Here is a 23,267-nt window from a genome sequence, read left to right as displayed (position 1 = left end):
AGTGGTCCTACCTGAAAATCACGAATCGACGGTGGTATTGAAGTGTGAGATTGGGAATAACACCAAGAAACATATTAGGAGCAAATAGAGAAGGTGGAGCGTATGTATACACCAAGATCCAAGAACGAAAATTTAAGTACACAAAATTCCTAAATTGAAATAAATGAATTGAGTTGCAATAAAATGAGACATTCACGATGTCACACCCCCGGCCGAGGCGGCGGAACACGTTGGGTTGTGCGACTAAGTTCATGGATCACAAGTAAATTGAATATACAACACAAGTACAACAATAAACAAAATAGCATTCATGTTCCATCTTGATATTTGAATACAAGCTTTTTACAAATAATAATAATACATGAATTGTCTTAACAGATAGGCATTTAATACAACAGTAAGTAAACTAGGTCACCTGTAATCCAATCTGTCTTGAATGCTTGTTTAGTGTTTTCCTGAGAATACATGTAGTTTTGAAAGTCAACACAAGGTTGGTGGGTGTCATAGGTTTTCTGCTAATGCAGTAATACTTTTAATAAGTCTAAAAAGTATTATCTTTGTATATATAACGGTAGTTAAAAACAGTGTTTGCAATGAGTCTTTAAGAGCCCAAAATGTATTCATGTATAAGTAAATCCATATTATAACTGTGCTTGTAATAAATCCTTGAAAGCCACAATGTATCTTTTGTATAAGTAAATCCATACTGTAACTTTGATTGTAATAAACCTTGAAAGCCAAAATGTATCCTTTGTATAAGTAAATCCATATTTAAAATAGTTTTGAAGGCAACTGAAACCATGATTAAGTGAGGAAAAGAGAGGTATTCTAGTTAATGTTTATAGTGAGTCCTATAACCGAGCTACCTGACTGAAAGTAAACCCCCCCTACAACGCTTCATTGGACGTTGTAGTAACGATTGTAGACACTTATCACCTGCTTCGTTTGATCAATCAAGGGTTGTAGCTAGCAACCACAGGTGGGGATGTCAACCCCGTATAGATCTATACATATGTATCTCGCTCCGAAGATTAACAGTTATAGTAGTGTGGGGGTGCTAAGTGATTAAACTCAGCTATTGAATAATATCTCACTAAAAAGCCTTTAACTAAAAAGTTTGTAAGTTCGTGAATAACTCTCATCCCTAACTTAATTGTGATTAAGTTACTAGGCATAATGAATATCATTGTATAGGGTTTATAAAAGCCGAACATGTTTGACATATATGTAAAAATGTAATGTGCTCGCTTTTATATAAATGAATGTTTAAAATTAATGAACATATATACATGTATAAACGTTGTGTACTTAAACATATAAATGAACATGTATAGTAATAGCTCGAATCCTTGAAATAGTACAAAATTTTATAACATACTTGTTATAATATACAACGTCACATAAAAATCATAAAACTTTGTATAATATAATATTTGTTGTGTGAACCGGATATTTCACGATAAAATAATCATAACACGTATACAAAACGTTTTCACTAGTTTATCCATTTATAAAACGATAGTTAAAAACAGTGTTTGCAATGAGTTTTTAAGAGCCCAAAATGTATTTCTGTATAAATAAATCCATATTATAACTATGCTTGTAATAAATCCTTGAAATCCAAAATGTATCTTTTGTATAAAGTAAATCCATACTATAACTGTGATTGTAATAAACCTTGAAAGCAAAAATGTATCCTTTGTATAAGTAGATTCATACTTAAAATAGTTTCTTTAGTTTGATCGGGTTAAAGGATATGAATGCTCCCAATAGGAAGTCACGAACGAACAGATGAACAAGGCAGTCGAATCGATGAACCAACACAGCGGGGATAGAGGAATCACTTTGCAGCAACCCTTCGTTCATCTCCCGTCGTCGGCAGCAAAGGAGACCAAGGGGAAGATTCTCCGGTGCTCGTCTTCGTCTGATTAAGGGGGAGAAGCACGGAGGTTCGTCGCCCGACTCGCAAACCGAGATGGTCTCCGGGGTTTTGACTAGACCAAAGAAGGAGGAGGTGTTCGGTGTTGTTAGGAGATTGCGATCGGAAAGAGGCCAGAAGCGAGGGTTCGGTGGTGCTGGTGGATCGCTAGCACATGCGATGGAGGGGAGGCCGGCAGCCCAGGGCTGTTCCGGCGGCTCCATTCTTCTTCTGGTCCGATCTTCTTGAAACACAAGGGTGGTTCGATGGTGGTTGCAAGTTGGGAGTTGTAAGGCGACAGTAAGTCGTATGGGGTGGTGGCAATCGGCAGGTGGGTGGAATCGGTGATGGAGGAAGCTGGGCAGCAACGATTCAATCAACACGTAAAGGCTCCTTCTTTTCTTTTTGTTCTTGTTTGATTTGGCAAAACTACATATGTGTTCGTTTGATTAAGAATCAATGGATGTTTGTCTTTTGATTTTCTATATAATGAGGGATATTTGATTTTGGTTCTTGACAGGAAATCGATGAAGGGAAGGGGTAAAGGAACAGAAATGGGAGAGAGTATTTGGCTTGCTATGCTCGATGTCCAACAGGGGTGAAAACGAGAGAGACATGAGGGACCTTTTGCTCCGATAATTCCTTCCTTCATATTCTTTCTGTTTTTTGATTTAGTAGGAACAAACTATAAAGAAAATAGTGATCCATTGAGTTGTTTGGTTTTGATGTTTGATAGGGAAAGGAAAAGAAACAAAACGTTTTGTAGTTCTTCTTATCCGCAGGTAGAAACGAGTTTAAGAACAAGAGTTTGATTCTTGGCTGATTGCGAATCAAAGTTTGAGTGTGGGATTCAGTTTTGTTTGTGTGTTGTGTTGGTTGAAAGTTTCATTACAAGGCTAAAGAAAGAGTGCAGGGGAGCTTCAAACCAAAATGAAGGTTTTTAGAGTACATTTGCAGTTAATGTCTCATTCGTGTGAACTATGAAATGTTTAAGTGTAGTACTGTCAATTGTATGTAAAAATAGATATGTTGATATCGGGAAGCAACTCATGCTTTTTGGCTGTGATTTTTATATAATTTGTTTGTTTTTATATATTTTGTGTTTTCTTTCGGTGTAAATGTATTTCTAATAGCTTTAATGTATTATTGATTGTTTTTTCTATTGTATATACATATATGTATGTGTATTTGTGTGAAATATGGAAATAATACATTTCTAAATGTATTTTGTGTATTGTATAAATTTAAACTCATATATATATATATATATATATATATATATATATATATATATATATATTAGGAAATGTGAACTTTATTAATTTATTAGACCTTGGTTTCTTAAATTTAAAATACACACATATATAATGTATATTTATGGAAATTTAACCAACAACATATAATTGATTATGACACAAGTCCATACCTGAATATACATACATGTAGTTCACGAAATTATTGAGTGTTGGACTATCTATCGTCGTTAAAATCCACGTCAACCGGATTTGGATATATACTATTATTTCCAAAATGTATTGCTAATAATTAAAATTAGGTTGAAATCAATAGTTTAGGGTTTCGCGATTTATAAACTTGAAAACGTATCTTTCATTTTTTTTATTTTTTATTTTAAATATTTTTATTAAAAATATTTCAAATATGAAAATAAATATTAGGCTATAGCCTGAGTCCAAAAATGCTTTTGGAATTTCCATTTGAGGTGTGCAAGTCCCTCAACAGAGTTGACAGTTTTTTTTTTAAGAAAACAGTATTATATTGATTTTGAGAATCTAAACACGATCGTATCTTTTGCATAAGAACTCCGTTTTGGACGTTTTTTATATTCTCAAAATCAGGGAAGCAAGTGCTACGAAACTAGAGTGTTTGTATTGCTTAAAACTGATTAATACAAAATTTCAGTTTTTTAGGCGCGTTAACTAAAGTTGCACTTTGAGCTGTTTGATTTGTTTTTTAGTTTACATATTTGGAATTAAGATAGCATCTGATATCTTATAATAGTTGAAATAACTCATTTATTTTACATTAGAATCACTAAAACTCAATGAGTCAAATTATCGATAGACTTACTATGAACTTGACCGTTCACAGTCCTTGACCAAAATTTCGGGATGTCACACACGAACCTCATCCCACATAAAGTGTAAGGTAATCCGATTAAGGGACACCAACATCGATGTCCTGTCATCATCCATGATGAAGATGATGTTTAGGATTGCTTTAAAAACAACTTTTGGACTTTTCACTTTTCCAAAAAGTTGAAAAGATGTTTGTAAAATTAAAAAGATCTTTTTAAAACAACTTTTGGGCAAGGGAAAAGAGGTTGATTCTAAAAGTCATAAAATCATGACTTTTGTGACTTTTAAAAATCAACTTTTGTTTTTTTCCATCCAAACACATTTTAAACATCTACTTTTGAGAAAAAAAAAACTTTTTACAAATTTTTTTTTATAAAAAGGACTTTAAGGCTAAAAAAGATATCCCAAACACCCCTGAAAATTAGAATAGAGTACGTGTGTGTTATAAAAATCAGACAATTGATCGACACTCGAATTAAAGCTAACCCTAATCCAAACCTATTAAAATTAACAGCAACATCCTCAAATTTTAAAATCAAATAAGAAACAAACGTTAGAAGAGCAACGAAAGGAGATTTGGTTGTAAGAAGCGGTGAGGATGTGAACGAAATACATCAGCGGTGAATAGAAGACAGTGGTGGTGATGGCTATCTTACAATCGTCAGTCAGATTTAAACTGGTGAAGCTTTTCAATGACATCAAGTTGGAACGTGGTGAGAGACGAAAAGATAAAACAAACTTGGTCAATTTCTTCTGTGAAGTAAGGTTTAGGGTTCCTTTGTGGGGAAAAGTGGTGGTCTCGTTGTCGGTCCGGGTATGGAACGAAGACAACGATGACTATTGTGATGGTGGTGAGTTGCTTCGATGGTGCTCAGTAGTAGTATAAAAACCCTAGAAAATAAGAAAAAACTTTGTGGAGCACATCTAAATATCGAGGAAGCATCAACGAACGACGAGGATTCATGTTTTGAGAGGTGTTTAAAGAGCGATGGTGAAGGTTCATTCGATTAAAGCGGTGGAGATGAGGATTAAAGATATTCAGTACGTAGTTGAGGTGGTGACCCCAGTTGAATTACATAACCTGATGAACAGTACGGGGTAAGGTACTGTTCATAAGGATTGTGAGTTAATTGTATATGTAATATAATATAATATAATAATATATATATATATATATATATATATATATATATATATATATATATATATATATATATATATATAGGGGAAGGTTATTGCAAAAATACAAAAAAGATGCAAAAATACAAGAACCAATCAGAAAATGACACATCATTAACCTTTATTATTATTATTAAATCATTAAATTAAATTATAAAGGGTATAAATGTCACTTACAAAATATTGTAATGCATGTTTTCTATGAATTCGTACTAATAACTACTTCATCATAAACTGCAAACATAATAACCGTTAATAAGGCTATTAACCAACATCTCCATGATTCGCGAATTCAATTTAACCAAATCTTAATGAATCGAAAAACTCTAAAAAAAATCTTAGTGAAAGAAAAAAGATGAATTTTCAAGAAGATATTCTTACATCGACAACAACTGATTATCAAAACTTAGCAATTGAAAACTCAGGAAGTGTATTCAATGATCAGAATGCAGGCAAGTTTTCAATCTGTTTTAACTTCAATTGATCTTCCGTGAATTAATATCAAACATTAATAAAGAGTTTTATTACAAAAAACTGCATACTTATTTTAATTCAATGTTCAATTAAAGAAGATATTGATGATTACATACAAACATTTACGATATTTATGTTCAATAACATTGCATAATTTTTTTTCACAGACTTTTTTATGGAGATGGAGTCGATATTTATGTTCCAACTGCTGGAAAAGAAATACAATCATCAATTGATTTCAGCATTGATGAATCAGAATCATACAATATTTGTTCAGGTGATCAATCAGAAACATTAATCACATATTATTCAGGCAAGCATTCAACCTTAATATTAAATTAATATATTTTTATTAGAATAACTGCAAATTTCATATATAAACAGAACCAATTTATCCTTAAGGAGACGATTTATATCATCCAAATGTTGAAAAAGAATTGATTCCTAAGGAAAAAGATTCTTTTCCATCATTGAATGAAGCAATTGAAATGTACCGTAAGTATGGGAAAGCTGCTGGCTTTGGAATTAGAATGGGAACTTCAACTTATTATGGAGATTATACTCTGCGAAAAAAACATATAAGGTGCAACAAGTATGGTCAACCAAGGAAAAAAAGTATTGACACATTGACATCAAGAGGTCTGAAAAAGAAAGAAAGAAAAAGTTATCATAAGGTAACAGGATGCATGGCAATGATAGGTTTTCACAGAGATCATAAAAGTGATACTTTTACAGTATACAAATTTCAAGCAGTACATAATCATCCACTTAATGATTTTGATCAACAAAGCATTTGTAGTAAAAGCCATAAGCTGACAATTTGTGATCAAGAACTTATTGTGAAAGCTTCTACTTTAAACATTGGAGCTACAAAAGCACACAAGTTACAAGCAAGTCTAAATGGAGGCTACGATAATGTAACTGCATCCAAGATTGATTACAAAAATTTCTGGAGAGATTATATGAATATAGTTGGACCTAATGATGCTCAATGTGTTGTGGACCAGTTGCAAATTCGAAGAGATAATTATCCAAATTTCCACTTTGAATATAAGCTAGATGATAAAGTACTAAATGCTATGTTTTGGGCAGATGAAACTGCTAAAGAAAATTACTCTAAGTTTTCTAATGTGATTTCAATGGATGCAACTTACAGAACCAACAGGTACATTTCAATATAATATTTATATTTATATTAAAAATTAAGTTATATGATATAAGATACTTTACAAGTATAATATGATTTTTGATCCTTTCACTGCCATTAACAACCATGACAAGACAATCAATGTTGGAGTTGGACTCTTATCGGATGAAACAATAGAGTCATATACATGGTTGTTAAGAGCTTTTCTTAAAGCACATGGAAAAATTCCTTCCATGATTTTGTCTGATATGGATCCGGCTTTATGTACGTCCATTTCAAAAGAGTTTCAGGGATGTAGACACATGTTATGTATGTGGCACATCATGAGCAAAATACCTGCCAAAGTAATTTACTTATTAACTATGTAGTTAATAGAATTTTCAAATTTAACATTATATACTAACAACTTAATAATTGGAATTGCAGATTTGTTCAGATATAGTTGAAAATACAGATTTCAAGAAACAATTACATAAAATTGTTTGGAATATACATCTTGAACCAACATAATTTGAGAGTAAGTGGAACTTAATGTTGGACAAATTCAAATTGAGAGAAAATAAATGGTTGGATGACATGTATAATAAGAGAGACAAATGGATTCCTTCTTACTTTAGAGATATTCCTATGTGTGGTCTTATGAAGACAACATCACGATCTGAAAGTTCAAATTCTTTCTTCAATGTTTTCTCTAGCCCATCCAATTTACTTGTGAATTTTATGTTTAACTTTGACACTGCTATTGCAAAGCAACGTCATGAACAAAAAAGATTGGATATAGCTTCAAGAGATGGTACTCCTCATATGATTTCTGCAAATTATCCATTGAAGATTGAAAACTGTCACACCCCCGAAACCAGACGGCGGAAACGTCTGAGGGCTTGCGTGACTTAAATTGATTATCATCACAATGAATATACATGAATCGTAACATAAACATCACCATGCATCAATACATTACAACTGATACTGTTCACATCCAGTACATTGTTTTAAATATTACACATCCATAACATAAATCGTTTAAGAGTTTTCAAAACATAACATCCTAACATACTTGATATTACCCTTCAGCCCCCTGAGAATACAAGTTATTTTGAAAAACGTCAACATATGAAATGTTGGTGAGTTCATAAGCAGGGTTGTGATAAAATGATTTGTGTAGTTTGTAAAAACCCAGAAAATCCGATATTTTCTGTAAAGACAATTGTTTACCAAAGTGTGAAGATCCATAAGTTGATGCATGAATGATTTCAAAACGTGTATAAAAGGGAGTTTTGTATTAAAGTTATAGAAAATACAAGCGAGTGGTGTTGATTTCCTCAAAAAACCCGATGTTTTCCGAATACATAAATATAATTGTTTTTCAAATTGCTATACTGCCACAGTGAATGATTTTGATTACTCTTCCTTGATTACTCGGATGGTATTGGATTAATTAATTTATGCGAGTCGTTATAACCATGCATAATAATGACTAGTTTGTCTGTCTTGGCATCCTAATGTACGCTGGGATTGATCTTAAGATTTTGTCACCCTAGACTGGCCGAGTCTAACTGTAGCGAACAGCTGAGGTGTGGGGGAGTCACCCCCGTATAGATCTATACACAAATTCTCGCTCTCCTTCCAAGAGACTTTGATTATAACTACAGACTACGAACGACCCTTAGAGGTGTTGCCCGTTATTACTCACCTAATCCAAACAACATTGATTACTATTGATTAACGACCTGAATTTGTTTACTTTGATTACACATAAGCCTAACAAACGAGGAGAGGAGGAATACAAGTCTTGCTACTTTCGTGATTTATTTTAGGTTGTTGGGTATACGAAGGACACGTTGGCCCATTTCGCATTTGATTCACTTGGACCTTACTAGCAATGCTAATGGGCCACTAAGGTCCAATAGCACTTAAAAGCCATTGAGGGTCCATTTAATATGAAATTGGGTCATAGAAGGCCCAATAACATTTATTATTATTAACCCTTGGGCCCAAAAATCATGTTAATGGATCACAAAGGCCCAACAAGCATGATTGGAACTTTCAAGCCCGAAGTTTTGAATGTTTACTTGTTTTAGGTATTGTATAATTGTTGGAAGGTTGGATTGAACGATTGTTGTTTTTGTATCGACTCGAGACCGATCGATTTGTTTGTAACGACATTTGGATTTCTACGTATATTCCTCTTTCAATTTTTGTAAGTCGTAGTTTAGTGTTTTTGACTCAATATTCTAAAAATAAAATAATTGACTTAAGAATATTGGTTTGACCTTTTCAGCCTTTCTTTAATAAAAATGACAATTTTAGTCCCTTATATAAAAAAAAGACATTTTTGCCCTTAAACCATTTTCTTGACACATTTGACCCATAGACTTGTTCAAGTGACATTTTTAGCTCAAAACTTATTCTTTGGCAGTTTCAGCCCTTCCAGAAAAGTGTTTGTCGGTTAAAGCCCAAACTTTTTGCAATTTTTACAATTTTGGCCCAAAATCCAAAAACTTTACATTTTTGATCCTTTTTGGAAAAGAAAAGCATTTTAACCCCTGAATTGGTTTTGTTCACACTTTTTACCTCCAGTCTTGTGAAATTTACCATTCAGTCCCTTGAAACTGTAGTTTTTCGCAAATTTTGACCCACTGGGCCGAAAAGCCCAAGATTTGGCCCATTAAGCCATAAATTTCATTTCTAACCTTTAAAAGAGTATGATATTCATAAAAACACTTATTTTTACTGTTTAAACTCTTTTAATCCTTGAGAAAACCGTGAGTGACAAGTTTTAACCCAACTTTTGTTTATTTGACAAAATAAGCCCAAAAATGGGTTTTATGTTGAAATGTGTTTATCAAAATCTTAGAGGGTAATGTTCTTGACTTGTTTTAGTGTAATATAACTTAGATCATGTTTGTTTTCCTTCTTAAGGCATAGATCTCGATATTTCTTCCCTTTTTGGTTACATATTTACCACAAAACACATAAAATCACACATACATGCATAAAATCATACATAGCATACACATACACATAGATCTACACATTTTACTTGTATTCTCCCCCATAAAACTTGTGAAAACCGAAAAGAGAGGGGTATGAACTCACCTTGAGTTTGTGGGTTCGGTTTTGAAGAAGAATGGAAGAAGTTTGATGCTATTCTCAGCCTAGGAAGCTTTCTTGGAGGATCTTTGGCTTAGATGTGTTCTTAGATGATGACTCTTAGGGAGAATCCTACTTGAAAGCTCTTAAATCTCGAAGTTTTTGGAAGAATAAGTGAGAGTGTTCTTTGAGAGTGTTTGAGTGAATTGTGTGTGTGTGTCTTTCCTTTTGTGTTCTCGACCGAAGAAGAAAAAAGAGAGGAGAAGAGAGATTGTGAAGTGATAGGTGCTTGGAAGTATGAGATAGTTGCATGGATATCCCATGTATAATTGTGAGGTGGCATGTAGAAAAGTCAACTCTTCTTTCCCATGTGTTGTGGTTAGGCCGAGAGATGGAGAAGAAAGAAAAGAAATTGGGCCTTTTTGTGCTTAAGCCCATATTATGGCCCAATTAGATGACTTTTGGTCCAATTGGTCTTTGGAGAGGGTTCTCGGCTCAAGATAAATCAAGGATGAGTTTTATGGCCCATTAGGGCTAATTAGATTTGTTATGGCCCAATAAGGCCCATTAAAGATAACCTAGTTCATTTTAGGCTTATAAGGCCCAAAATATTAAGTTTTCATTTATATGGGTCCAATTAGGGCCCATTTAAGAGTTCTAAGTCCAAAATAGTCAAATTGGAAGCTTATTGGTCCATTAGGCCCAATAAGAAAATCCTAGTCCAAAATGGACTTAAACCGGGATTTCTAGGGTTTCCAATTCTTTGACTATTTGCAGTGCTTGTATAAAGTGTTTGATGGAAGTTTTGTTGTTATTGGATAAGCATCATACATGCTTTCATATTTTTTTGTTCACAAATGTTATCATTGTTGTTGTTACAAGGTGTCAAAATTCCTAGTTGTGACATCATCCCCCCGTTAGAGGGAATTTCGTCCCGAAATTTTTTTGAAAGCTAGATTTGAGAATGCGAGAATAGCTGAGGGTACTTCTACTTCATTTGGTCTTCACGTTCCCATGTGAACTCTGGTCCGCGTCTTGCGTTCCATCGAACTTTCACAATCGGAATGCGACTTTGTTTAGTATGCTTCACCTCCCTATCCATGATTTCGACTGGTTCCTCGATGAACAGGAGATTATCGTTGATTTCAACTTCTTCAAGTGGAATGACGAGGGTTTCGTCGGATAAACACTTTTTCAAATTGGAAACATGGAACACGGGGTGTACACTGCTGAGCTCAGGGGGTAGCTGCAGTCTATAAGCCACTGGACCGATTCGGGCAAGAATCTCGAAGGGTCCAATGTATCGAGGGTTTAGTTTTCCCCGTTTCCCAAAACGAATCACCCCTTTCTAGGGAGAGACTTTTAATAACACCCTATCCCCGACTCTAAATTCCAAGGGCTTTCGCCGCTTATCGGCGTAGCTCTTTTGTCTGTCTCGTGATGATTGCAGTCGGGCCCTGATCTGAATTATCTTCTCGGTCATCTCGCGTATGATTTCTGGTCCCGTTAATGCATTATCTGGCCTTTGCCCTCTTTCTAGCTGGGTGTCTCCTACCTCAGCCCAACACAACGGTGATCTACATTTACGCCCGTACAATGCCTCGAAAGGAGCGACTTTGATGCTTGAATGATAACTATTATTGTACGAGAATTCGATCAAAGGCAAGTGGATATCCCACGACTTTCCAAAGTCTATCACACATGCGAGAAGCATATCTTCTAGCGTTTGAATGGTTCGCTCGCTTTGACCATCCGTTTGTGGGTGGTAGGCAGTGCTCATGTCAAGTTGTGTTCCCATAGCTTTTTGAAGCGATTGCCAAAAGCGTGAAGTAAACCTACTATCTCTATCTGAGATGATAGATATGGGCACTCCGTGGAGTCTCACGATTTCCTTGATATAAATCCTTGTCAGGCGCTCCATTTTGTATGATTCTTTTATTGGCAGGAAATGAGCGGATTTTGTTAATCTGTCAACTATTACCCATATGGTATCCAAACCATCAGTCGACTTGGGTAGTTTGGTCACAAAATCCAAGGTAATCCTTTCCCATTTCCACTCGGGAATTACTGGTTGCTGTAGTAATCCCGAGGGCTTTTGATATTCCACCTTTACTTTAGCACATGTGAGGCACTTGCTAACGTAAGTGGCAATCCCTGCCTTCATGTTAGGCCACCAATAATGTTGCTTAACATCCAAGTACATTTTATCTGAACCCGGATGGATGGAGTATCGCGTCTTGTGGGCTTCATTCACGACTACTTCTCTGAATCCCCCAAGTTTAGGGACCCAAATGTGGTTCATGAAATAATATGCTCCGTCTTCCTTCACTTCGAAATTCTTCTCCATTCCGCGTAACGCTTCGCTTGTTTTGTTTTCTGCCTTCATGGCATCCGACTGGGTTGCTCTGATTTGAGAGGTCAGGTGGGATTGGATGGTTATGGAGAGAGTCTTCAAACGACGATTCGAGTAATCCTTCCGACTCAAGGCATCAGCTACTACGTTAGCTTTACCTGGGTGGTACTTGATTTCGCACTCATAATCGTTCAGCAATTAACCCATCTTCGTTGCCTCATGTTCAACTCCTTTTGATTTAAAATGTGCTGGAGACTCTTGTGATCGGTGAAGATGGTGCACTTGGTACCATAAAGGTAGTGCCTCCAAATCTTCAGGGCGAAGACCACAGCTCCTAATTCCAGATCATGGGTGGTATAATTCACCTCATGTGTCTTTAGTTGTCGGGACGCATAAGCTATCACCTTTCCACGATGCATGAGCACACAGCCTAAACCCTGATTCGACGCATCACAGTAAACTACAAAGTCTTCTGTTCCTTCCGGTAGTGATAGTACCGGCGCACTGCAGAGTGCTTGCTTCAGAGTTCGGAATGCAGCTTCTTGCTTGTCTGTCCATTCGAATGGTACGCCCTTTTGTGTAATCAAGGTAAGTGGCTTGGCTATTTTAGAGAAGTTCTGAATGAATCTCCTGTAGTAGCCTGCGAGACCTAAGAGTTGACGAATTTCGGTGGGTGTTGTTGGGATCGCCCATCCTTCGATGGCTTTGACTTTGGAAGAATCCACATGTATCCCTTCCTGACTAACAACATGACCCAAAAAGTTCACACTACGGAGCCAAAACTCGCACTTAGAGAGTTTTGCGTATAACTTTTCGGTTCGCAGGGTTTCTAGGATTTGTCGGAGATGTCGGCCGTGTTCTTCTTCGCTTCGTGAATAGACGAGGATATCGTCGATGAAAACGATGACAAAGTTATCGAGGAATGGTCGGCAAATTCGATTCATTAGGTCCATGAATGCGGCAGGGGAATTCGTTAGACCGAAGGGCATTACGACAAATTCATAATGTCCATAACGAGTTCGGAAGGCGGTTTTGGGGATATCCTCCTCCCGGACTTTGAGTTGGTGGTATCCGGATCGCAGATCTATCTTAGAGAAGTAACTTGCTCCTTGGAGCTGGTCAAATAGATCATCGATTCGCGGAAGCGGATATCTGTTTTTGATAGTAAGCTTATTAAGTTCCCTATAGTCAATACACATCCTGAAGGTACCGTCTTTCTTCTTAACAAAGAGAATTGGAGCTCCCCAAGGTGAGAAACTGGGTCGGATGAATCCTTTGTCTAAAAGTTCGCTGAGTTGACTGGACAACTCTTGCATCTCCGCAGGAGCCAATCTGTAGGTTGATTTGGCGATGGGAGTAGCTCCTGGAACTAGATCAATTCGGAACTCGACTTGTCTTTCTAGGGGTATCCCCGGAAGATCCTCTGGAAAGACATCCGGTAAATCGCAAGCCACAGGGATGTTTCGAATATTGATCTCTTCTTTGGACTTATCTACTATATGAGCTAGAAACGTCAAGTCCTTCTTTCGTAGATACTTCTGTGCCTTAATGCACGAGATAAGACGAAGGTTCGTGCTGGGTTTGTCTCCGTATATAACTAGGGTTTCGTGATTTGGGAGATGAAGGCGAACGGCCTTCTCGTGACACATAATTTCAGCATGGTGGGGGCTTAACCAGTCCATGCCAATAATCACATCAAAACTCCTAATGGAAACAGGCATTAAGTTTATTTGAAAGACGTGATGATTTAAGGCCAGGGTACATTCGATGTAGATTTCCCCAGTGGATTCTGTTTTCCCATTAGCCATTTCCACCGTAAAGGTTTCATTAAGCTTCTGGGGTTGTTGTTTTAACAAACGCTTGAATTTATTACTCACAAAACTTCGTTCTGCTCCGGTATCAAATAGGATGCATGCATAAGTGTGGTTTAGGAGAAACGTACCGGTAACAACAGCGGGATCCTGAACCGCTTCTCCCTGACCCATAGCTAGCACCCTTCCTGTTCCTCCATTCCCAGGGTTGTTGATGTTGGGGCGGTTTCGATGGATATGCCCAGTCTTTCCACATTCATAGCAGGTGGGGCTTGATCCTGCATTATTGTCGTTGTTGTGGGTGTTGTTGTTGTTGTTGTTTCCTTGTTGTTGGTTATGGGGAGGATATGTCCTACAATACCTTGCCGTGTGACCCTTCCGATTGCAACTGGTGCAATGCATCTCCCTGCATTCACCATTATGATGGAGACTGCACTTGTTGCACTTTGGGAGATTCCCAGAATACTGCCTAGGGGCACTTGGGTTAGCTGAGACTGGAGCATGTGGTGTGGAGGGTACTTGGGTGGTTGCAGCGTTGACTGTCACTGTTTGTTGCTTCTTTGACGACTCTGAGCCTTGTCGCCCTTTTCTCTTGTTGTTCTTTCCCTTCTTGTTGTCACTCTCCTTCTTTCCTTCAGTTTCCGCTGGCTTCTCGCCCTTCTTGTTGTTGCGGTCGTATAGTTTCTTGGCCAAACTCTTGGCAGTGTCAAGGTTTCAGGATTTGCAGCAATTACATTTCCTTGAATTGGGGAGGTTAATCCCCAGATGAATCGTTCGATTTTCTTTCCCTCTAACGTAATCATGCCAGGGCACAACAATGATAGCTCGCTAAACCTTGATATGTATGCATATATATCAGCATTTCGGATGGTGAGATTCCACAGCTCTTGCTCCATTTTCTGAATTTCGCCTCGTGGGCGATACTCAGCCATCAGCATTTCTTTCAACTCCGTCCACGGCATAGCGTTGGCTACGGGGAGAGTCATGGCCTCTACATGTCCATTCCACCAGGTGAGAGCCTGGTCAACAAATGTGCATGCGGCAAACTTCACTTTCACCTCATCGGGGCATTCACATATCTCAAATACTGATTCCACCTTTTCCATCCATCTCTTTAGGGTTATCATTCCACCCGTGCCATTAAAGGTTCGTGGCTTGGCGTTGGTGAAGTCCTTGTAGGAGCATGTCTTGGTAGGTCCTTGATTTATTCCGTTGTTCGAGCTTCCAGCCCCTTGTCCATTGACTCCACCATTGTTCCCTTGGTGGATTTGCGCCATGGCCACAGTAACCGCAGCAGACATAGCTGCTTGGAATGCAGATGAGTTGACTTCGGGTGTGGTTGATCCAGGGTTTCCACGGGTTGGTCGTTGGGGCATCTTTCTGTCATTGAACGGAAAGATATTGAGTGCCTATGATTCTTGTGAGTTTGTGGTCCTATAAACTAGGTGTATTGCATGTACTTAAGTGGTTTCACTAATCAGCATACAATCATGGATACATAACACATAGCAGATCAGAACATCATAATAAAACACAATAAAATCTTTCATTAATAATATTCGTACTTTGATATATGAAAATTTGCTCGTAAGAGCATACATAAGTGGTGCAAGTTCGGCAGCGTAACGGCTCTATGAGTAGTGTAATCACTTAAACATAGAGTCGATGGTACATAGCATAGATCATGTAAGCATAATACTAAAGATAGGTATGACTAGTCCTAACATTCTAAGGAGCGCTCGCCAGCGGTAGTAAGGTCATATACCGAAGTGTTGTGCCAACAACTGGGCCATCTCAGTCATTTCTCCAATGACTTCATCTCTTTCCTGCCCAGCTTGCACCGCTCATGCTTCCATGTCGAATAGCTGTTGCCGCAGAGCAGCAATCTCAACTTTCGGAGTGCGATTTTCTCTCGCGGGATTCCTTGGTGGGGCGGGGTGGTCCTGCTGCATCTCGATGATGGGTGGTGTGGCAGAATCCTTGCCTGAGTCTTGTTCTTCATCCATGTCGTCGTCGGTACCATCAAACTCGTAATTTGTGTCCGTGTACTCGTCGGGTCCTACACCGTGTGCTCCTCCCTGATCTCCCTCAGGCTCATCCTCGATCATTCCGTGGGCTACTAGGACCTGATGAAACTGAATACCCTGGTGCTCTCCTTCCATGGTGACTGAGAGGAGGTATATGAATAAACTATTATTACTCCTAATATGTTTTAGTTATTAGGTAATTTGAGTTGATGTTCTTTTCTTGGTAACAAAGGGGTACGTTTTTAGGTTTACTGACCATCGAGGTTTTCCCGGAGCATGTGATAGTTGTACCTTGGAGAAAATGTAGTTGATCATGCTACATTCACCCCTTACTACAACCATGAACAGTCCCGACTTAACCGAGATGTCGGTGTTATCTTATTTGATTTGGTATTATGTTCTTTTTCCTATATCACACAAGTAAAGATATTTTATCGTTGTGTTTTATTTGTTTTGTTCAGAGTTGTTTTAGTCCCTTTTTGGTTTATAGTTGCATATCAATGTGTGGTTAGATATGCCAGTTCACTATAAACAGAGCTCTGATACCAACCTCTCACACCCCCGAAACCAAACGGCGGAAACGTCCGAGGGCTCGCGTGACTTAAATTGATTATCATCACAATGAATATACATGAATCGTAACATAAACATCACCATGCATCAATATATTACAACTGGTATTGTTCACATCCAGTACATTGTTTTAAATATTACACATCCATAACATAAATCGTTTAAGAGTTTTCAAAACATAACATCCTAACATACTTGATATTACCCTTCAGCTTACCTGTTACCTGAGAATACAAGTTATTTTGAAAAACGTCAACATATGAAATGTTGGTGAGTTCATAAGCAGGGTTGTGATAAAATGATTTGTGTAGTTTGTAAAACCCAGAAAATCCGATATTTTCTGTAAAGACAATTGTTTACCAAAGTGTGAAGATCCATAAGTTGATGCATGAATGATTTCAAAACGTGTATAAAAGGGAGTTTTGTATTATAGTTATAGAAAATACAAGCGAGTGGTGTTGATTTCCTCGAAAAACCCGATGTTTTCCGAATACATAAATATAATTGTTTTTCAAATTGCTATACCGCCACAGCGCATGATTTTGATTACTCTTCCTTGATTACTCGGATGGTATTGGATTAATTAATTTATGTGAGTCGTTATAACCATGCATAATAATGACTAGTTCGTCTGTCTTGGCATCCTAATGTACGCTGGGATTGATCTTAAGATTTTGTCACCCTAGACTGGCCGAGTCTAACTGTAGCGAACAGCTGAGGTGTGGGGGAGTCACCCCCGTATAGATCTATACACAAATTCCCGCTCTCCTTCCAGGAGACTTTGATTATAACTACAGACTACGAACGACCCTTAGAGGTGTTGCCTGTTATTACTCACCTAATCCAAACAACATTGATTACTATTGATTAACGACCTGAATTGTTTACTTTGATTACACATAAGCCTAACAAACGAGGAGAAGAGGAATACAAGTCCTGCTACTTTCGTGAGTTATTTTAGGCTGTTGGGTATACGAAGGACACGTTGGCCCATTTCGCATTTGATTCACTTGGACCTTACTAGCAATGCTAATGGGCCACTAAGGCCCAATAGCACTTAAAAGCCATTGAGAGTCCATTTAATATGAAATTGGGTCATAGAAGGCCCAATAACATTTATTATTATTAACCCTTGGGCCTAAAAATCATGTTAATGGATCACAAAGGCCCAACATGCATGATTGGAACTTTCAAGCCCGAAGTTTTGAATGTTTACTTGTTTTAGGTATTGTATAATTGTTGGAAGGTTCGAATTAACGATTGTTGTTTTTGTATCGACTCGAGACCGGTCGATTTGTTTGTAACGACATTTGGATTTATACGTATATTCCTCTTTCAATTTTTGTAAGTCGTAGTTTAGTGTTTTTGACTCAATATTCTAAAAATAAAATAATTGACTTAAGAATATTGGTTTGACCTTTTCAGCCTTTCTTTAATAAAAATGACAATTTTAGTCCCTTATATAAAAAAAAAGACATTTTTGCCCTTAAACCATTTTCTTGACACATTTGACCCATAGACTTGTTCAAGTGATATTTTTAGCCCAAAACTTATTCTTTGGCAGTTTCAGCCCTTCCAGAAAAGTGTTTGTCGGTTAAAGCCCAAACTTTTTGCAATTTTTACAATTTTGGCCCAAAATCCAAAAACTTTACATTTTTGATCCTTTTTGGAAAAGAAAAGCATTTTAACCCCTGAATTGGTTTTGTTTACACTTTTTACCTCCATTCTTGTGAAATTTACCATTCAGTCCCTTGAAAATGTGGTTTTTCGCAAATTTTGACCCATTGGGCCGAAAAGCCTAAGATTTGTCACATTAAGCCAAAAATTTCATTTCTAACCTTTAAAAGAGTATGATATTCATAAAAACACTTATTTTTACTGTTTAGACTCTTTTAATCCTTGAGAAAACCGTGAGTGACAAGTTTAACCCAACTTTTGTTTATTTGACAAAATAAGTCCAAAAATGGGTTTTATGTTGAAATGTGTTTATCAAAATCTTAGAGGGTAATGTTCTTGACTTTTTTTAGTGTAATATAACTTAGATCATGTTTATTTTCCTTCTTAAGGCATAGATCTCGAGATTTCTTCCCTTTTTGGTTACATATTTACCACAAAACACATAAAATCACACATACATGCATAAAATCATACATAACATACACATACACTTAGATCTACACATTTTACTTGTATTCTCCCCCATAAAACTTGTGAAAACCGAAAAGAGAGGGGTATGAACTCACCTTGAGTTTGTGGGTTCGGTTTTGAAGAAGAATGGAAGAAGTTTGATGCTATTCTCGGCCTAGGAAGCTTTCTTGGATGATCTTTGGCTTAGATGTGTTCTTAGATGATGACTCTTAGGGAGAATCCTACTTGAAAGCTCTTAAATCTCGAAATTTTTGGAAGAAGAATTGAGAGTGTTTGAGTGAATTGTGTGTGTGTGTGTCTTTCCCTTTGTGTTCTCGGTCGAAGAAGAAAAGAGAGAGAGGAGAAGAGAGAGTGTGAAGTAATAGGTGCTTGGAAGTATAGGATAGTTGCATGGATATCCCATGTATAATTGTGAGGTGGTATGTAGAAAAGTCAACTCTTTTTTCCCATGTGTTGTGGTTGGGCCGAGAGATGGAGAAGAAAGAAAAGAAATTGGGCTTTTTTGTGCTTAAGCCCATATTATGGCCCAATTAGATGACTTTTGGTCCAATTGGTCTTTGGAGAGGGTTCTCGGCTCAAGATAAATCAAGGATGAGTTTTATGGCCCATTAGGGCTAATTAGATTTGTTATGGCCCAATAAGGCCCATTAAAGATAACCTAGTTCATTTTAGGCTTATAAGGCCCAAAATATTAAGTTTTCATGTATATGGGTCCAATTAGGGCCCAATTTAAGAGTTCTAAGTCCAAAATAGTCAAATTGGAAGCTTATTGGTCCATTAGGCCCAATAAGAAAATCCTAGTCCAAAATGGACTTAAACCGGGATTTCTAGGGTTTCCAATTCTTTGTTGACTATTTGCAGTGCTTGTATAAAGTGTTTGATGGAAGTTTTGTTGTTATTGAATAAGCATCATACATGCTTTCATATTTTTTTGTTCACAAATGTTATCATTGTTGTTGTTACAAGGTGTCAAAATTCCTAGTTGTGACAAAAACCATGCATCCACTATTTATACTAGAGAGGCATTCATTAAAGTACAAAAGGAGATCAAAAAAGCATTCACTTTATGTTTCCAAAAGACATCCTTAATTGTGAATGAAACTCAAGAATGCACAATAGTTTACAAGAACCACAAAACTGGAGAAAGGCCCCATTTCAAGGTTTAAAATTATTTAACATTATATTTATTTTCTATTTCTATTTTTTAAAATTTTTATTATAAATGAAAATTGATAAAATAAGAATAATATTGCAGGTGTTTTTTAATGAAGGAGATATGACCATACAATGTTCATGTAAGCATTTTCAGTTTTATGGAATTCTTTGTTGTCATTGTTTTAGAGTTCTCTTAGACAATGACATTTTCAAAATACCGGAAAAATACATTCTTGATCGATGGAGAAAAAACATTGTGGATGTTTCTTATCAAAAGATATTGCATAGATGGGGAGTGGGCAACACTGAAACTTCAAATCTTTTGCATGAGGCGTCATATTTGTATGAGAAAGGTGTCGATTCGGTGGCTCATGATCTTGGGAAATTACAAGAACTGGTACAAAGTTTGAAGACATTAAGCATTGAGTGTGAAAAGAATGTTGTGACTAAACCAAATACAAATCCAATAAGAGAAATTGTTGAAAATGTTGTTGGACTCCACATTCCAAATGAAATTGACATTGAGGCACCTAACGGGATAAGAACTAGAGGTTCCGGAAAGAGAAAAAGAATGCAAAGCTCTGCAGAAAAAGCAATTGCAAAATCTCTTAAGGTTAAACGAAAATGCACAGGATGTAATGAATTTGTCAATCATGATAAAAGAAACTGCCCCATCAATCCATCCAAATTTCTTATGCCTTTGAAAAAACATCAGTATAAAACTTTATATTATGATTTTCTTATGTAAACTTATGGTAAATCTTTGCAGATATTTGTTTAATCATACAATTTTAGTTTCATATATTTGAATGTGTTACAATGTTTGATTATTATGCTATCAAAATGATGTTTCTGTTACAAAAGGACAATTATGCCCTTCAATGAAAATATATAATGTTTTCTTATCAAAAACAAAATCTGAAAAAAAAAGCTTTGTATAATAAAATAAAAGGTTTAACATGTGTGTTGTGATGTATAACCTATAGATAGATAAAATTTTGGAACTTCATTTTTAAGGATTTAATGTAGGAGCAATATGTCCAAACTTGAAATTTTTATACCTTTATGTTGTAAAAAAAGATCATTATCCAATATAAAAATACAATGCAGTTGCAAAATGGAACAAAATGCCCTTAATACAAGTATTGTACTCATTCACTATCAAACGGACAAAAAAAATATACAAAATAAACAAAAATGAATAAAAAAGTGATGCAGGGGCAAAATGGAGGAAATTACACTTTTTAAAGGTAATCTATTAATTTGATTTCAAAAGGACAAAAAAAAATACAAAATAAACAAAAATGAATAAAAATGGACCAAAATGACCTTAATACAAGTATTGTACTCATTCACTGTCAAACAGACAAAAAAAATATTACAAAATAAACAAAAATGAATAAAAAAGTGATGCAGGGGCAAAATGGAGGAAATTACACTTTTTAAAGGTAATCTATTAATTTGATATCAAAAGGACAAAAAAAATACAAAATAAAAAATGAATAAAAATAAATTGAAAAAAATTAAAAAACCTAAATATTCGAATATCATAAATTTCTGATTAAAAAAAAGGGCAAATTTTCTTAATTTCACTTATTTTATTAATTTTATATTAAATTGATGATTTGGTCCTTTTATAATACTACATTGCTTATTTCACTTTTAAAAGGATTTACGCAAAATATAAAAGATTAGTGCAGGAGAAAAATGGACAAAAAAGCCCTTCTTCCGAATAATAATATATTCATCAATACAAATAATTTTAAAATACTATATTTTAATAAATTAATTAATAAAATTATTAATAAGAAAAATATATATGGTTAGTTATAATATAAACATTGTCATTGTAATTAGAATATAATATAACAATTGAAGGATACCAAAATATATTTATTACTGATTATATTTCCAACATTATACATTGCATTGAATATATAGATAGTATGATGCAAATTGCAAAATATAACCGCCATTATTAGAGATAACATAAAAAGAGTCATTGAAAATAAGATAATATCTTCTATTTGAAAGATTCTAATGATTATCTAATATAAAGTAAAAGTATTATCTAAGCCTCCATAACCGCCAATATCAGAAACAATAAATGTGATTGACAACCCAAAACAATATTTAAAAACTACAATTATTTCTTTTGATTACAATTACTTCTTATATATCCAACAGCCCCACATCTTCTTCCGTTATAAAAAAAAACTAAAGAGTTATAAGATTTGCATTCGATGGATTTTAATGGTGAAAACTAGATTTCCGAGATTCATCAAAGTATATACTTCCAGAAGAGCTGTATGGTATGGTTCTTTTTCTTTATATCATATGATATTTATGTTTATCTAATTTTTATTCTTATTTAATCAGGAACTGAAAACAAATGTTACTTCTCAATGAAAATCTATCATGGAGGACATTTTTCCAACAATCCAAACATGTCTTACGAAGGAGGTATTATTGACTATGTTGACTTTTGCAACATAAACAATTTCTCTATTCAGATCTTCCAGAAAATAATCTCCTCTTTAGGTTACGAATTCCACAACACATTCTGCTACTCGTTGGTTACTTATGCTCCTTTAGATGTTGGGTTAAACAAACTTCAATATGTTCTTGATATTTCTGATTTTGTGGAAAAGGTGAAAAATGATGGGTTGTTTTGTGTTCAAGAAATTTATATTGAACATTTTGTTAAAACTGTTTCGATCTACTTCCCAAATACTTTGAACATGGCAACCAACAGTTATCTGTGTACTCTTCTGTACAAGTTGGTTGTTTAAAATCCAAATCTGAATGTATGGGAAGCTAGAATCAACATGTTTGACAACTTCAAGATATGGATCGATGTGCACAAACTTCATGAAGCTTTAGAGTACACAAAGCACCAAGTGAAGCTTTTCAAGAATTAGAAGGAAACAAGGAAGTCGATGACACAAACAGGGGAAAATGTGGGTTTTGGGTTTTTGAATCTAGATGGTAGTTGTATGCAGAAAAATGATGTGTTATGATTTTAGAATGTAAGAACTTTATGTAATTTGATTATGTTTGCTACTTTCTAAGATGTTTATAAACAAGGCATGTGTCATATGTTTATTTAATATATCTTTTTAGAAAATTAAGTATTACTTTGTTTATATATTAAATGTTTGAATAATCGAAATTTAACCAAATGTAATGCACCTTTTTAATAAAGAATGAAAACAAATTACCTGCATTAGGGTCAACATGGACAAAATTTTCCTTTATGTCAAAATGGACAAAATTGACTTTTATGCAAAATA

General features: G+C 35.6%; 2 protein-coding genes across 2 annotated transcripts; both read left to right on the top strand.

The window, feature by feature from the left end:
• Window positions 1-5,002: 5,002 nt before the first annotated feature.
• LOC145106460 (protein FAR1-RELATED SEQUENCE 5-like) lies at window positions 5,003-7,324 on the top strand. The gene is made up of 5 exons (XM_079043428.1): window positions 5,003-5,112; window positions 5,835-5,980; window positions 6,070-6,797; window positions 6,889-7,158; window positions 7,241-7,324. Exons 1-5 carry the CDS (start codon window positions 5,003-5,005, stop codon window positions 7,322-7,324), a joined length of 1,338 nt encoding a protein of 445 aa, XP_078899554.1.
• A 12,771-nt stretch (window positions 7,325-20,095) lies between these two features.
• On the top strand, window positions 20,096-20,755 carry LOC145106457 (protein FAR1-RELATED SEQUENCE 6-like). The gene is made up of 2 exons (XM_079043426.1): window positions 20,096-20,587; window positions 20,744-20,755. Exons 1-2 carry the CDS (start codon window positions 20,096-20,098, stop codon window positions 20,753-20,755), a joined length of 504 nt encoding a protein of 167 aa, XP_078899552.1.
• Window positions 20,756-23,267: the final 2,512 nt, after the last annotated feature.

This window comes from Lactuca virosa, chromosome 4, assembly GCF_052849685.1.
Source record: "Lactuca virosa cultivar CGN04683 chromosome 4, Lactuca_virosa_CGN04683_v6, whole genome shotgun sequence".
In the NCBI taxonomy this organism is placed as follows: Eukaryota; Viridiplantae; Streptophyta; class Magnoliopsida; order Asterales; family Asteraceae; genus Lactuca; species Lactuca virosa.
Note: the sequence above shows the minus strand (reverse complement) of the source record. Positions and strands in the feature narration are given on the sequence as shown.